Source organism: Hetaerina americana, unplaced genomic scaffold (assembly GCF_022747635.1).
Source record: "Hetaerina americana unplaced genomic scaffold, ioHetAmer1.1.p SCAF_2, whole genome shotgun sequence".
Lineage (NCBI taxonomy): Eukaryota > Metazoa > Arthropoda > Insecta > Odonata > Calopterygidae > Hetaerina > Hetaerina americana.
The window spans coordinates 51539166-51555145 of NW_027286763.1; the positions used below are offsets into that span (position 1 = coordinate 51539166).

Sequence of the window (15980 nt, forward strand, 5' to 3'; positions counted from 1 at the left end):
AATAGTAAATGCAAGCGAAAATCACAAGCCAAAAAAATGACAAGTGGGAATTATAGACAAGTAATTGAGCTTGTCATACACTCGATTATCTTCTGGCGATACCTATTTACCATCTGTTATGACACTTCTCAAGGAAAAACTATTCATACCACTGGTTTTATTTTGAACGAATTATCTTTAATTGAAACATCTTTAAAACGCATATATCACCTCATTGTAAACTATTTGCCGATGACTTGCGAATTAATAATAATCTCAGGCCGCATCACGAAAATCATCGTGATGTAGATTCAAATTCCATTTATTTTTTAAATAAATTTCCGGCGTGATGACAAAATTTACTGATGCTTATTATTTAATATCCGAGGAGTTGACTGGGGTCCATTGGATACTTTATTCCGGGCAACATATCGCGATAACTTGGAATCTTTATTCAGAAATGAAATTACTAAATAAACAAGCATCGCAAATAGTTCATAGGAGGTATTTTTATCCATAATTTGGAAATATATCTCAAATAAACTTCTCTCTATCACGATTTTATATCGTACCTTAGCGCTAGAAAATCATTTTTGAAAATCCTGTACAAGTATACCATCCTAAATGAGAAAGACAAGGGATATTTAGATTTCCGCATTATGTATTTTATTTATACTGACAACTCAGTTTTGTATACACTCATCGGGTGCATCTATTTAAATCTTATATTATTTATAAGTGGGCCGTGGTAGTCCAGGGGGTAGAGCGTTGGACTGCTGATCGGAGAGGCCCGGGTTCGATTCACGGGCGAGGCACTCTAGGCACCTGCAGCTCAACCCAAGCTGTATGATTTTTCGGATACCAGGTCTTCCTTGGAAACCATAACCGGCACAGGGAAAGGAACTGGCCTCCCTACCCTGATGTGTGAATATTCACACGCCGTATAGGGCTTAGTACTGGGTGACCTCTACCATCACCAACCAAACCGACCTTCGGGTTTATTACTGTGTTTATGGTTTTTTTTATTATTTATAAATGGTATACCATTACCACTTGATGCATAAAATGGTTGGAAGATATCTCTTACCTCTCGAAATAAATAGCGGTTATGAGGAAACTATTTGTTTGTCCAATGACAGTTGGACAAATATTTTCGCATCAAATTTTAACGAGATTCCCTGCGGTAATGCTTTTATGTCGACGTTTGTAGGCACGCCGTAGTCCGCAAAATGTGATAAAAAATACATGAATTTGGAACGTCGATGTAAAAGACCTTTTTTTTTTACTTTTCGGCACCTATGCCCACCCTAATATAACATCATCCCGTACCTTCTCTACCATTATTCTAAACAAAATCAGTATTATCAAATTTATCTACTATATATTTGATTATTATTTTCTCTCGTGCTCAAAAAATAGTTATTTTATTGCTAAAATTTCCGTTCATGTTCCAAAATCCGATAAATCATACGTACGAAACCATCCTTCCTCTATCCCCTTCTTTATATCATCCCCCCCTTTTCCTCTATGCTGTGACGTATTATATATGGATAACAATTTCAGAGTGTAAAAGTCATTCGCCTTGACTGGGATTCGAACCCAGATCCCTCAATATCCGGTCGAATGCTTTAGCCACTTAAGCTACCGAGGCGTCCCTAGCTTAAGTGGTTAAAGCACTCGACCGGATATTGAGGGATCTGGGTTCGAATCCCAGTCAAGGCGAATGACTTTTACACTCTGAAATTGTTGCATTGAAATGCATATTAGCGGATGACTCCGTTAAAAGTTACTGTTGCGGCATCTCCCGCAGTTTCTTTGGTATATATGGATACTTAATATGGCTGATTATGAGGGGGTACTAAACCTAAATTTACTTTTTACGCTCATTCACTTTCAGTGCTGGTTATCAAAATAATGCTAAGGGGACGATGGATTCGAATGAGCGTGAAATTTGAATCTATCTTCGTCAAAGATGGTGCCTACGTTTTTAAATTACCGTCACAAATACCGTTTGCCAATTCCTCTTAATCCTTCTCTTAAGGTTTCATTTCCGATTGCATCTTTGAAAACTGATAGTCCTCGTTGCTATGACAACCAGTGCCACCGTGGAAAAATCACAAAAAAATTTCCCACACAATGAAGTGAGCCGTAGGGACAACATTTTCATTCAGGATTAAATGGATTTATTTATCCGGGAACTTGAAAATCGTTTTTTTGATCATCACAGTAATCATTTTGGTTTTTTTACGAGATATCCCAACTCTTCTTCAACGTCGTCGTAGTCGTTCGTACATTTTTTGAACATCGCGAGAGCAATAAAACGAAATGATTTCAGCATGCTCGATTTCTATCCTTAATTTCCGACCATCTTCAAGATTTCATCTGAGATTCTGACGTCCAATCAACCCAAAAGAGTTCTCCGAGAAAGGACATGCAAACATTGGGGCACACGGGCTTTTTTAGACCCATGAAAACGCGGTTAGATATTTCGCGATAATATACCGTCATTTGTTGAACCCCTGAGTGCATTGTTGTGCCAAAACACGCCAAACTCCCATCAAATTTCATTCAAAGAAATCTTTCACAAAAAACTTGAATGTAAAGGACGCCCTAATTGCGGTCACGTTTGACTCGAATCGACCTTGAAGATTTAGTTCATCCAAGTTACCGTTTTGAAACTTTCTTCAATTTGTAATTCTACTTAATTGTATTAGCCAATCAGAACTCACGTTCATGCAATTCTCTCTCAGCGATGCGCAACAGCTAGCCAGCACATTATCGGACAACTTTCATTACCATAATAAATTAGTAGCGTATTTTCATTAATGTGAATAATCTTTGTTTATTCATGAAATAACGATGAAATAAAAAGCTGGCTATCTGTTCTTACTTTTCACACTGAATTCGCTAAATAATGCGAAAAACCGCTAAAAACAAAGGTAGCTTTATCATATGGCAGGCTTGTCAGAGTCGCGATTCCATTTTTTGAGGTGAGATGTTAATTTTAGGAGTTAAAATTAAATGCCTGACTGCATCCAAGATTTTTTTTAGTTATTTTCATTTTTTTCTTGTAAATATTTCACGGCTCCTGGTAAAGCGTTGCTTTATGCGTTTCCTCGCGCCAATTCACAGCAAAAAGCCTTTACCTCGCAGACTAAGTCGAATTAGGAGCACATATATGTTTTTCAATCATGACTAAACCATTCCTCTCTCTCACTCCTTCAAAACGCAGCAACGCCCCATCCAGCAGACACTGTGGGCAACGCTGCAGAAGGAGGCCAACTGGAAGTGCCTGGTGCTCACGCTACTCATCTACGGCTGCCTGGGTGCGGTCACGTGGTGCCGCCTCACGGAGGTGACCAAAGTAGTGTTCAGCGTGTGGCTGTCCCCTATCAAACGGACCCCCATCCAGACGTCCCCGTGCGGGGATGGATACGTCTACGTGCCCGTGGCCTTCATGGCCATGCTCTACCTCGTCTACCTCGTCGAGTGCTGGCACTGCACCGCGAGGCTGCGACTCGAGACGCCCAAGGTAGACGTGGCGGCCGTCACGGAGCGGGTGCGGCGGCTGAGGGAAGCGAGGCCGCTGGTGTGGTGGAAGGTCGTGTGCTACCACTACGTGCGGCGGAAAAGGCAGGTGACGCGCTACCGACACGGCGACGCCTACGCCGCCACTCAGGTGAGCCCACTCGACCCTCCCTCCTACCCGGGCGCATTGATTATCCCGTGACTTGTGCCCGCGAAATGACCAAACTAGGGATGCGGGAGATCGTTAATTCATTTCGTATTCCACGGCCTGAGTCTCGGGGGCGTCTTCATGTTTCCTCCGCGTTACCCGAGGAGAGCTCTCATACGCTTCCCATTAACCTAATCGAGACGGGGTGGGGGGTCAACAATGCCGGCCGGGTCTCTTGTGTCCATTATCAGCTATGATTTTCAACGTATATGTGTGGAGAAAATGGTAAAAGATCCATGGAAAGAACTGAAGGTAGGAATGAAAGTTGGAGGAGGATGAAAAAAAATCAGTTTAGTTTGCAGATAATCAAACGGTAGTTTACCATTCAGCCAAGGGCTTGCAAAGATTGCTGAACTCGTTAGAAAATCAATGCGATAGGAATGGGATGGGAATAAATGTAAACAAAACGAAGTTAATGCGGTTTTGAGAAAGAGGAAGGCTAAGTTAAACCTTAAAATTTAAAGGCATTATGGAGCAAATTGAGTAGCTTCAGGTGTAATGTGGTAGAATTCGAACATAATGAATAACTTATCGTAGCACTGTCGAGTGGAAAATTGGAAAAGTGCTATGATCAGTTATTCATTATGGAACAGGTGGGACAGTTTACCTATCTTTGAAGCGTTTTGGATCAAGATGGTCAAAGTAGCATGATGGTGCGTAGTTAAGGTACAAACCTGAGAACTTTAAGGGCTGAAGGTCGTTTTACAATGGGTCTTTCGTCTTGAGTTCTCGAAACTTGTTTTTGAAGTTTCGCGAATGGTACGAATTCACACAACGGTAGGAGGGTGAAGCTGATAGGATTCACCCTCCTACTGTCATACTGTCCTAATGTCAACTAAATACTTTAGTCAGAATCTGCACCGGTCACGAGACTTCTGCTACAAGACATGGGAATCGAACAGCCTTAACACATGTGGGAATTTACTTATAGATTAACGAACCCTTTTGACTGAAACTGTATAAAAATTTTTAAAATCGTTAATAATTGAGGATCGATATAATTGAAGTTTTATACTAGTCGAAAAGGACCTAATTACGACAAGGTTTCGATGCACTACATCATCCCCAGCTGCCAATTCCGCGCAATTGTCGACTTATATACACCTTTTCCTCGAAGGGAAGGAAGAGAGGGGGAAAGTTTAAGCTTACGGAGGAAATGTGGGAAGGGGAGGCAGAAGATTGATGAACTGATTGCGGAATTTCAAACTGAAAAGAGGTCAATTTGTTATATAGTATATTATTCACGGACATAATGGGTATGACCAGTAGGTTATACAGTGATTGACAGCGCAGGTTTAATCATTAACGATTCGGACACAAGTTCAGAATAAAATAAGGAAATGGGAGAGTGTGACCAGGGCATAGGAAGGGTACATTTTTAAAGGGACCATTTGCTGATTATTAATTCTTGGTATTTCGAAAAAGGGTTAAGGACGAGGATAAACCGACGGTGGACAGGAAAATGTGAGTAGGGAGTTAGAAATGTAAAAATTTGAGAAAGGACTAGCCTTCTTAATGAGGAGATTGTGCAAAGGAGGTTATCCCGTAGACATTGAAAAACTGACATAAAATATGCATCAACTGCAATGGAACTTTATGTACCTTCTAACTTGGATACAAACTTAACGATCAAGAAGTAACATATTTCATTTTGAAATTTCTTGCTTACTTTTCACATCTTTTCCACTATCCCGCCTTCGTCCGTAACTCGTTTTTGATTGACCATAGATTGATGAATATCACTTACCACAGATATTAATTCTTTAAGCTTTTTGCGGTTCATGTGCAATACAAGGAGTTTATTTCCTGGGCCGTTTTGGCAAGAAGACCGCAGTTTCTTCTTTGCCAGTGGAGAATTCTTCATTTCGCCCCGAAGAAATCTTTAGTATTATAAAAAAAACTGTTGATGGAAATCTGTTAACGTTCATGCACTTCAATTGCTTCTAAATAATTAACTTCAACCTAAACCCTTCGTAAATTTTCTTATGGTCTCATCAAAAATCGAAAGGATTTGAGTTTTTACAGAAAACTGACTTCCTGCTTTTACAGAATACGAAATCAGCAAGCACTTTCAAGTGCGAGGGTATCTTTATCGTTATTTACTTACCGACAAAGAGAGTTTAGAGCTCCCATTCATTTAAAATGTTTTCGTGGTACTCGATTGTTCCTTTTTTAAGATAGTATTTTCACGAAAGATGAGAATAATTTGAAGTGTTCAAAGAATTTTCAGCAAATTTCTTTTTGCATTTGACGTCCTCATCCCCAGGTCATTAAATGCATTCTGAAGTGGCCACCTTTGTTACCATCTATACATATCATAACTCTATTGGTAAATATAGAATCGGAAGTCAATGTCATACTTAATTACTTTTTTCCTGGCACTCCGGGCAACGCTCCCATTTCTCTCCCGAACTCTCTACCCGTCCACATAACTTTTTATGCCCATTAAAAATGCATTACACATATATTGTTTGTTTCAATTTCCTCTGAAACCGGAACTAATCGTTTCCTCGGCAGGTGATTCATCATCTTGACAAATAGAACTAAGGAAAGTGACGGATATTTATCGATAGAAAAACAGAATTGCCTGTCATAAGATATTTTTACCGTGCGTGGTAGTATCGAGAATGAAAATATAATTCCGCCCCGGTAGATCAGAACTTAAGGCCATATTAGATACTCAAGTCACCTAGACGTATCACATTATATTACTAGAACATGGAGATAATAACAGTATTTCCGAGGAGAAGTTAAAAATAGGGTTAATACGACTTTTAGAAAATAATAAATTGTTAATATTTCCCTTGCGGAAACGTGGTTACGAAGAAGAGAACAAGAAGAAATTATATTCATAGACGTGACGTTATATTGGTGTCTATTACCGTGGACGAAAGGGGCTAATTAAGGAGCCAATAAATGGTCACAAAGAAAAAAAAATGCTGTCAGCCTGAGGCGTGCAATGTTCTCCGAGAGCATCGCTCGCAAATGAACTGGGAGACGGAAGGCTGATTGCCTCAGGCAGCGTGCCAGAACGGAGAGGCATTAAGCTTCCGCCATGTAGTGACCAACCCAATGGGGTCACAGTCGCCGTTCTTCTATATCTCTCAGAGTTGAGAGAGAAGGGGAAGAGTGGAGGCAGTTTTCCGTCCCATTAGTGTTATGCACCAAAGTGTTAACGATCCATGGGCATGAGGGAAACTATTAAGAAGCACAGGACTCTGGAGTATTGGAATTGTTTTTTGTCGCGAGTAAAGTTAGCTGCAGTTGGTCGAAAATTGAAATCAACATTAATTTTTTCCTTTCGGATTCGATACATGAACCGCTAACTGAAGGGTCTCGAACCATCTCGGATAGTTGCTCGAATGATTGCAGTAGTGACGTGGAAAGGGATTTGGACCCCGCTTAAATGCCTTCGGAGGCGGGGCTCGTACAGTTCGATTGTTTTGGCGACGGAATATGAGCGAAAAATATATAAGAATATCCACAATATTTTAATTTCTCTTGCAAAACTCAACTTCCTAAAATTCACTCTGGCATATCAAAGGAAAAGGATTATTTTCGGTGGTTTTAAGCCTTCCTCTGGATTACTGCAGTTAAATTATCCATTATAGAGCTATTTTTTCAAACGAAGTAACATCCTTCGAAAAAATTGAGGAACTGTGGCTAATGGACATATACGCTTGAAAGTGCAAAAAATCTCAATGTTATCCCCTTTTTCCTCTCTTTTTATTATCTGACCTTCGTACGGTACCCATTTTGATATATTTTGACTCCAATATTACTCTTATTTTGATTCTCAAGTCAATTATGACGAAGTGAAGTTTCGTGGAAATTTACCTCTTCCAATATTTCTGAATTCTTTCTGAAATTGGGGATCGAGATGGTGCGGGGGCTAGCGTACTGGCTTCCTACCCAGAGGGCCCGGGTTCAAATCCCGGCGGTGTTGAATATTTTTCAGAGGTATCTCGATCCCTACTTGAAGTGCTTTGTGGAGGGCACTTTGAGTGAGTACGCCGTCCGTCGGATGGGACGTTAAGCTGCGGACCCCTTGGCGCCTTTCGTAAAGAGTAGGCTAATGCCGACGCCGGGTTTCTCTCCACTCTTCATCCTTTCCTATCCATCCCCTATGGCGCAAATGACCTTAGCTGTCGGTCGCCTCCCCTCAAAACTACTACTCTTTCTGAAATTTCTCATTCTTTAGTTTCGTAACTAGGACAAATCTTAAAGAGTAATTTAAAAGCCGAGAAACTTGAAAATCTGGGCAAATAATGACAAATGGCACGAATAAACAATCAATTGAACTCGCATTCAGTTGAAGGCTGATAGTCTTTTCTTGTTTTCGAAACTTAGCAACTTGAATTAAAACAACTGAAAACCTAATGCATGCTTATACTCTGCTTGATTCAATATACCAATTGAAATTGCAATGAACTAATGAAACTGAGGATTTATTGATTTTATTAAAAATCTCTTTCTTTAAACCTGAGGATCTCGAAATCCCAAATATTCGAATGAAAAAGTCAGTGAGGGGTGCTATTACGCGGTGGAAATTTGATTAATAAGAGATCGAAGAAATCTACCAGGCTAGTGGAAAAATTTAAATATGAGATGAGAGAAGGAAATAAGAGCACACGCCTTGATTTGTGACCTTGAGCATGAAGAGCTGATTTCGATGGTTAAAAAGATACAGCTTCTCATTTTGAGAAACATTTTTATGGACGAACAACTAATAAACAACCAAAAACGCCACAAAATAATTGCATAAAATCGGTTGAGAGCCGCCGGAAATGGGAAGATATCATCAATTACTAAAACTGTTTAATGATTGCATGAATGCCAATCGCACTGCCACGAAAGGAATGGCTTTGGTCCCTTGCTATGTGAATTGGTAATTGACACTAGAGCCGAAACGACGTCAATTTCAGAGAAATCGACATCTGAGAAGACCAACATTAGGAATCCTTTATCCCTCACACAACATGAAAAGTAGAAAAAGATCATGCAAGTAAAATTGAATCACCCTAGAGTAAAATTACTCAAATTGCACTCGTATTTGTTGTCCTCGTTAGGGTATGCAGGGTACGCTGCAGATTAATTTTTAGATTCCCATTATTCATCACGATATACCATTCAATGGTGCCCAATTCACTCAAGTAGTAACAATATCCATTCATTAGGTGTCTTGAAAAAGAGCAGCAAATAAAAATACGTGCAAATGGGATCTTAATTGCACGAGCCCGTTGATTTGCACCTGAATGAAAACTGAAGTCATTTTCGCATTTTGAATTAAATGAATCAATACCGATGGATTAACATATAGAGAGACACCTCAGTCGCTTTATGATTTAAATTACCTAAATTAAGTTATTCATAGAGTCAATTTTTATTTTGTTACTAATTCTCAACCAATAAAAATCGAATTCTAGTAATTACCGTGGTTCACGCCGAAGGCTAACTATCTTTAAGAATGCCAGCAATTCTTGAGCCAAAATTGTTATTAACATAGGAATTTAACATGCATCAGGTTATTCGCTATTTATACTTTCACTAAATGTTGTTAATGTATGTTTTCTCATCTTAGGCAAAGCCATGAACTCTTTAATATAAAAAAATAACTGCGTTATGGCTCTTATATAAAATTAAACTACTGTCTTCCCCAGCAGTGTAGGCAGCAATTATTTACATGGTTAGAGGTTATGGTAAGGTAAAAGTCCTAGTTAAAGAAAGCCCTGGTTAGAGAACTGTATGTTAATAATCTATTTATGCATTGGAAATGATGAATAATTACTTAAGACATACTATTCCGACTAAGTGCAATAGTACGTAATTGTAATAGCACCAAAATTTCTTTGGTTATACGATGCGATTAAAACTTTGCTCTTCTTACGAAGACTGTAAATCTTTGGCTCGAACGACAGATTACTAGAAAATCGCTTTTGCGAAAGCAAATAAAAAGCGACTTATGAGAATAGCACTTGATGTAATCTCGAAATCGAGACTGAGAGACAATTCAAATTTTTACGACTTCTACTCTAAATCCACTCTTATCTTTATCGTTTGATTAACTTTTGATGGAGAGCTCTATAGAAGCATGCCCCATTAAGAAATATGAGCAGACGTAGACAAATTATTCTAATTCAAATATGAGAAACATGGGTTTTTGGGACAAAGAACCTTGACAATTTCAATTTACGGGAAGGCTCTGCTATCAGAGGAGTGGCTAATCACGGCATCGCTTTATAAGCAATCCTTCATTACGGTAATTGGACTAGGTTCTTAATATCGCGTCCACAACACTCCTGAGAAGCGGGACATCAATATTCGCGCAGATTAAGTTTCAGCACGTTCACTGCCTGCTTAATTTCTGCTGTAATATTTATGCAGATGGCGATGAGCCAAGTTAATCTCTAGAGGAGATCTTATCTCTCTATTTATTTTTCCAAAGGTAAATTTTTATCAAAATTTGCCATATAAATGAGTTTATCTTCATGCACAATTACAAAAGACAAACCAGAGAAGCTGAGGAGTCAACGGGTATCCTCGTAGTCAACAACATCGAGGTTTGATCGGTGAGCAAAACTTTTAATTGTATTAAAAAATAATACTGTTCAGATGAATGAGATTCCCATTTTCATCAATTTTCATGCTGCACTCCAAGATGCGCGTTGCAAAAGAGATCGTTGGAGAGTAATCCCGAGAATTAGGACTGCTTTTCTACGTTTTTATCATTGAGAGTATGAAATGTGAAAAGATTTTTGCTGTTGTGATTTTTGCTTTCTCAAATCCCACACTGATGAAGTGATCAATGATCGGAATATTGAGAATCAAAGGAAACCTCATACGCTTGCGCGAACCAATTTTATATAGCTACCGGCAGACCTTAGAGCTCGTCACCATGGCAACACTCCAACGGAAAACCATTTACAACGTCAGAATCGCTCCTGTCCTTTTAAACCCAGTGAATAACATGGTCGCCAGATTCTTGGATATGAGATCAATGACCACTATTTAATGAAACTAAGCGGGGTATCTGCGGTTTAACTTATCAAAAATTAATTTAATTAAAAAGCCAGAAATTGCAACAGCATATCAATTAATTGTTATTTTTTAACATAAATGATTTTTAATTGTATCTTGAATAAAAATTGAATAAAAAAACTCATACGTAAGAAAAACTGTGCTTTTTAAATATATTATTACAAGTTTCTCTTTGTTTCACTTTTTTCACTACAATTTATAGAATAGTAATTGAATTTATTCAAATTTTGTTCCAAGGATAACTCTCAGTCCCTAAAACTCCAAATATGTAGTAAAAAACAACATTATGGAGGAAGTAATAGGGCTAATATCTAGTACCATCATAAAATATGTCATATTTGAAAGTTCATGTACTTTTAAAAGCATTAACTCACATCTATTTTCACAAAATATAGATATTTTCAATTTGCTACTTTTTCTCGTTTACCCTGAATGAGGAGTGACAGAAAATTCCCTGACACTACAATAAAGACTTTAACCCATATGCTAGTGGAAATAAAAATACTTAAATGTCTACCACTCATTCACCTATTAAAAATTTTTTTTTATTGCTTCAAAACCTTCATAAGTACCTTATTTGATTTAAAAGAAATATGAATGACTTTCACAGCTACTACGATCATTTATCTTTTCTTCTCATTCACCCACCTGTACTCGAGAGCAAGATTTATTGGGGTGGGATTGACGTATATTGAGGTCAGGTGAGACGAGGTGAGTGATTCGCATATTGCCTAGACATTACACCTGATTTTTTTTGCATTCCTATTGAAACTTACTGATATCAAAACTCATACAAAAAAAATTCCGTCAAGTTCTCTGACTGATCAATCAAAAGGGCAGATCAATAAAAATTTTTAGGCTTAATGCGTACTTTAAACACTCATAGCGATCTGACTGATGAATTAACTGTGGCCATAATGGCAAATTAATCAAACACGGGAGAATTAAACTGGAATTGAACAAGAGAACAATGACGAATGATGTATTAATAACAAACAATTTTATCAGTTAGACTAGATGAATTTACGATGCCCTGTAGGCGACTCAAATGATTTCACGAGAAATAATTGCATATGCATGTGCGTACGCAATTGCAGTGTAGCCGCAGTGTACTCAATTGTAAATGTAGTCTGGCAACTACGACAATTTTCGTCTTTTAAGCTTTACGCGCTTAAGCCCCTAAACCCTATCCTAATCCCAAATGTATAAAATACGGTCATTCATTAAGTTTCCGGAGCACAGTACGTTGTTTAAATTCAAGCAAAGTCAAAATTTTGTCAAATGTTGGTTGAGGATGCGTTAACTCCGCGTAATGTTTCATCATCTATGGAACGTGTTATGCTTATAAGTACAAGTGGTAAGCAGAATATCAGCCATATGAGCATCAATTATGGACAGTTTAGAAAGTAAAATATTTACATGGCCGACGACACGGGATGAATGGGAATATTAATCTAAATATTTTTTCTACACCTTAAATTTTCTACACCCTCCCTGTCATTAAATACGAGTTTTATATGCATTAAGTTATCTTACAAAGTATGTTAATTCTTTTATCCCTCTCAGCTACGTAAACAAAGACACTTCTACCCTGGTTTTCGAAAAAGGAATCCCCATCAGGAGATAGGAATAGGGATACGATTCCTCCCCGCCTAGGGGATTTGCATGCCTAACCGTGTTTTCTTTTTCAGTTTTGAAATACATTTTTGGAAGTTAATCCCTTCGATCATAGAAGTCTATCAGAAATAAAGCCGCCGGAAAAAGGCTTCGCACGCAATCGAACATACAACTCCACTTTAATGGGGCTAAGTTCCTCGAGCGAGCGCAGTCTGTAAGAGTATTCCGAAACCCTTAAATCACGCTCTTTTCACGACGTTCGAGAACGCGCTGGAGTGGAAACGGGACTTTTTTCCACCCCCCACCCTCTTCACAATAGCTTGACGCAAATGGGCATGATTTCCCCTAAGGACTCTCCCTCTCTCACTCTCTCGACCTGACGGAACGATTTGGAGGAAATGAGTGTTCATCAATAAAGCACTGAACAGGCCGCCCTGATTATCTCAACTCGGCGCTGATAGGTGGGCATTAGGCTTTTCATTCCGCGGTAACTTCGATTTCCACCGGAAAACAGCACGATCGATTTTTCCTTCAATGAGCCGGATTTACAGAACCGGAAGGGAGATGGGCGGATGCGGGGAGACGGAGGGTAGAGCGGGGGTGTCTTCCCACATTATGCAAAGGCGACGGTCGTACTCAGTCACCCCAGCTTACCTTCTCCGTCTCCCGATAATCCTCCCTTTCCTTAAACGTTCACGGCGAAACGAGAGGCGGGAAAAGAAACGAGATAATGACTACCCTTGCGGAGGGCATAAAAAAAGAGCATGCTTCCCCAAACCACGCCCAGGTTGAGCGTCCAACTACGAACTCGATTTCCTCTCTCGGTTGGGAATCCTTGCGTCGGCGTTCAAGGCGCATCGAGAGCAAACTCGTGAGTAGAAATATGCATCCTAAAGGTGCTCCACAACGATACGACTCGCGTAGAAGGACCTGAAGTTATATCGCTCCCTGATCATAAACGGTCGAGTGCCACAATGAAATAGGGAGAACGGCATAGAGAACTTGAAGTGAGGTGATGCGCCGAGAACAGAAAACCTGGAGCAAGACGATTCCAGCAAGTGTCTCTCAGACAACTAAGTGAGATGGAAACGTTTCATTCTGCGCAACGAACGACACGAAATAGAAGGACATATGTAAGCATATGTCCTTCTATTTAACCCTCCCAGCCCCCAATATTCCTCCGTTTTCCTACTTGTTTAAGTCCCATTCTAGGAAATATTTTTACACTCGTGATTTGCCTGATTCCGCCTTCCCCACCTCTACTGTGTTCGTCCTTCATATGTGTTCCTATCCCTTTTCCTTGTATCTATTTCTATGTAAATGAGTGTGTGTGTGTATATATATATATATATATATATATATATATATATATATATATATATATATATATATACACACACACACATACATACACACTCACACACGAGGGCGATGCGAAAAGTAAGGCCTCCTATTTTTTCATAAAAAATCATATTTATTATCAACTTTGCGTACATCGTTGAAAAGGTTGAGCATTTAGCTACTTTTCTGCACAGTCGTCTTGACGATCAATCACTTTTTGCATCCTTTTAAGCAGCTCTTTAATACCACCGTCGTACCTTTCTCCTGCCGCGTAGCGAAGTCAATTGATGACTGCTTCTCCGATATAAATTCATCGCCATTTAGTGGAAGTGTACGGTGAGAAGTATATGGACATCAAAAACGTGCGAATGTGGTGCAGGGAGTATTTTAATCGCCGGGAAAACTTCTTACGATGAGCAGCGAACGGGGCGGCCGAGCTTACCGGAATCAACGGTGAATCCAATTGACGAGATGGTGCGCAATAACCAGAGAATCAAAAACTCTGAAACTGTTGCATTGAAATGCACATTAGCGGATGACTTCGTTAAAAGTTACTGTTGCGGCATCTCCCGCAGTTTCTTTGGAATTGGTCAAGGTATAAACAGCATAAGTGTTTAAAAGTTGGCTTTAACGTCGTGGACTGTGGTGCGTCGCGCATGACTACGAATACCTGTGACATTGTATGTACGGTATTTCGTCACAACATCTTGTTCCTTCAAAGCCCCCAAAATTTCAGACCGGAGAATCACCCTTCATGAGATAAAGGAAGGCCTTAATGAAGAGAGTGGCTACTTCTCCGTGCAGAATTTTGTGTCGGAGGTCCTCGGTTACAACAAGGTGTCTCACCATAGGAGTGTGTTTGCATCATGACAATGCACGTCCACATGTGTCACACCAAAAGACCACCCTACTCAATGAATTCGGCTGGCATATCATCAACCACCCTCCTCACATCTCGGACGTTGTCCCCAGTGACTACCACTTGTTTCCGCAAACAAAAAACACCTTGGAGGACAGAAATTCAAGTCAGACGAGGAAGGGCAAGAAGCAGTCGTCAGTTGGCTTCGTGACGCGGCGGGAGAAAGGTACGACGCCGGTATTAAAAAGATGGTTACAAGGATACAAAAAGTGATTGATTGTCAAGGCGACTATGTAGAAAAATTGCTAAACGCTCAAAATTTCCTACGATGTCCACAAAGTTGAGAATAAATTTGATTGTTCATGAAAAAACTTTGGAGACCTTACTTTTCGAATAGCCCTCGTACATATATATGTATGTATGTATATATATGTATGTATATATATATATATATAATCAGACGTAGATTTTTCAACCATAGAAACACAAAGAAAGGACACTCACATGTGTTGTTTTGACGTTTCGACTGCACGGCAGTCGTCATCAGAATGGCGTTCTCGGTGAAGAGCGTAGAGGACATGTGGGGGGAAAGGTGAGGGAAGGAGAGGTAAGGGACCTATAGGAAATGAACAAGGAGGTGGGAGGGGATATGTAGGCAGCTATATGATGCATTCAGTGGGCCCCGGGTTCAGGGGCGTCGTTCCGAAATACCATTGGTTTTTCTGTTAAAGTGTGGTTGCTTCGTCCCGAAAAACATTCGCAAATTTTTTTTAAGCCGAAATATTTCCGCCGGTCACGGGACCAGCAACCTTCGGCTCCACAGGCAGACACGCTACCTCCGGTCTACCTCCGCCCACTATATATACAGGCCTCCGCCCTGTATATATATATATATATATATATATATATATATATATATATATAATACACAGTAACACACAATATAGAAACACAAAAAAAAAGAAGAACACTCACACGTATTTTCTTGATATTTCGACTTCTATATCTTCAGATGAAGACGGATTGTTACTGTGTATTGTACTATTCGGCACTTCCGTGTTATGTCTACGAAAGCATATATATATATATATATATATATATATATATATATATATATATATATATATATATATATATATATACACTATATATATAGTATATATACTATATATATACTATATATATCCTATACACATTAATGTATATGAAGTTATCACAAGTGACAAAGACAAAAACACAGAAACACACAACAAAAGAAAAGAAACCCACTCGGTTTCGAACTTTCGGAGGTCCAAGCCAAATTTCTCAAGGAAGAAAAGGACAGAACTTTACTATACTATACATATTGATATTAAAATTTATATTTTTATGTATACACCCATATACACAGATTGATACATCATGGATCAG

At 39.2% G+C, this 15980-nt stretch overlaps 1 protein-coding gene across 1 annotated transcript in view; it reads left to right on the forward strand.

Annotated features, from left to right (window-relative positions):
• Nucleotides 1-15980, forward strand: part of LOC139688095 (transmembrane protein 151A-like) — a 161141-nt gene that overhangs the window by 98157 nt on the left and 47004 nt on the right. Inside the window, exon 2 of the mRNA XM_071585520.1 lies at nt 3212-3658. Coding sequence (XP_071441621.1) covers nt 3212-3658 — 447 coding nt within the window. The remainder of the gene's footprint in view (nt 1-3211; nt 3659-15980) is intronic.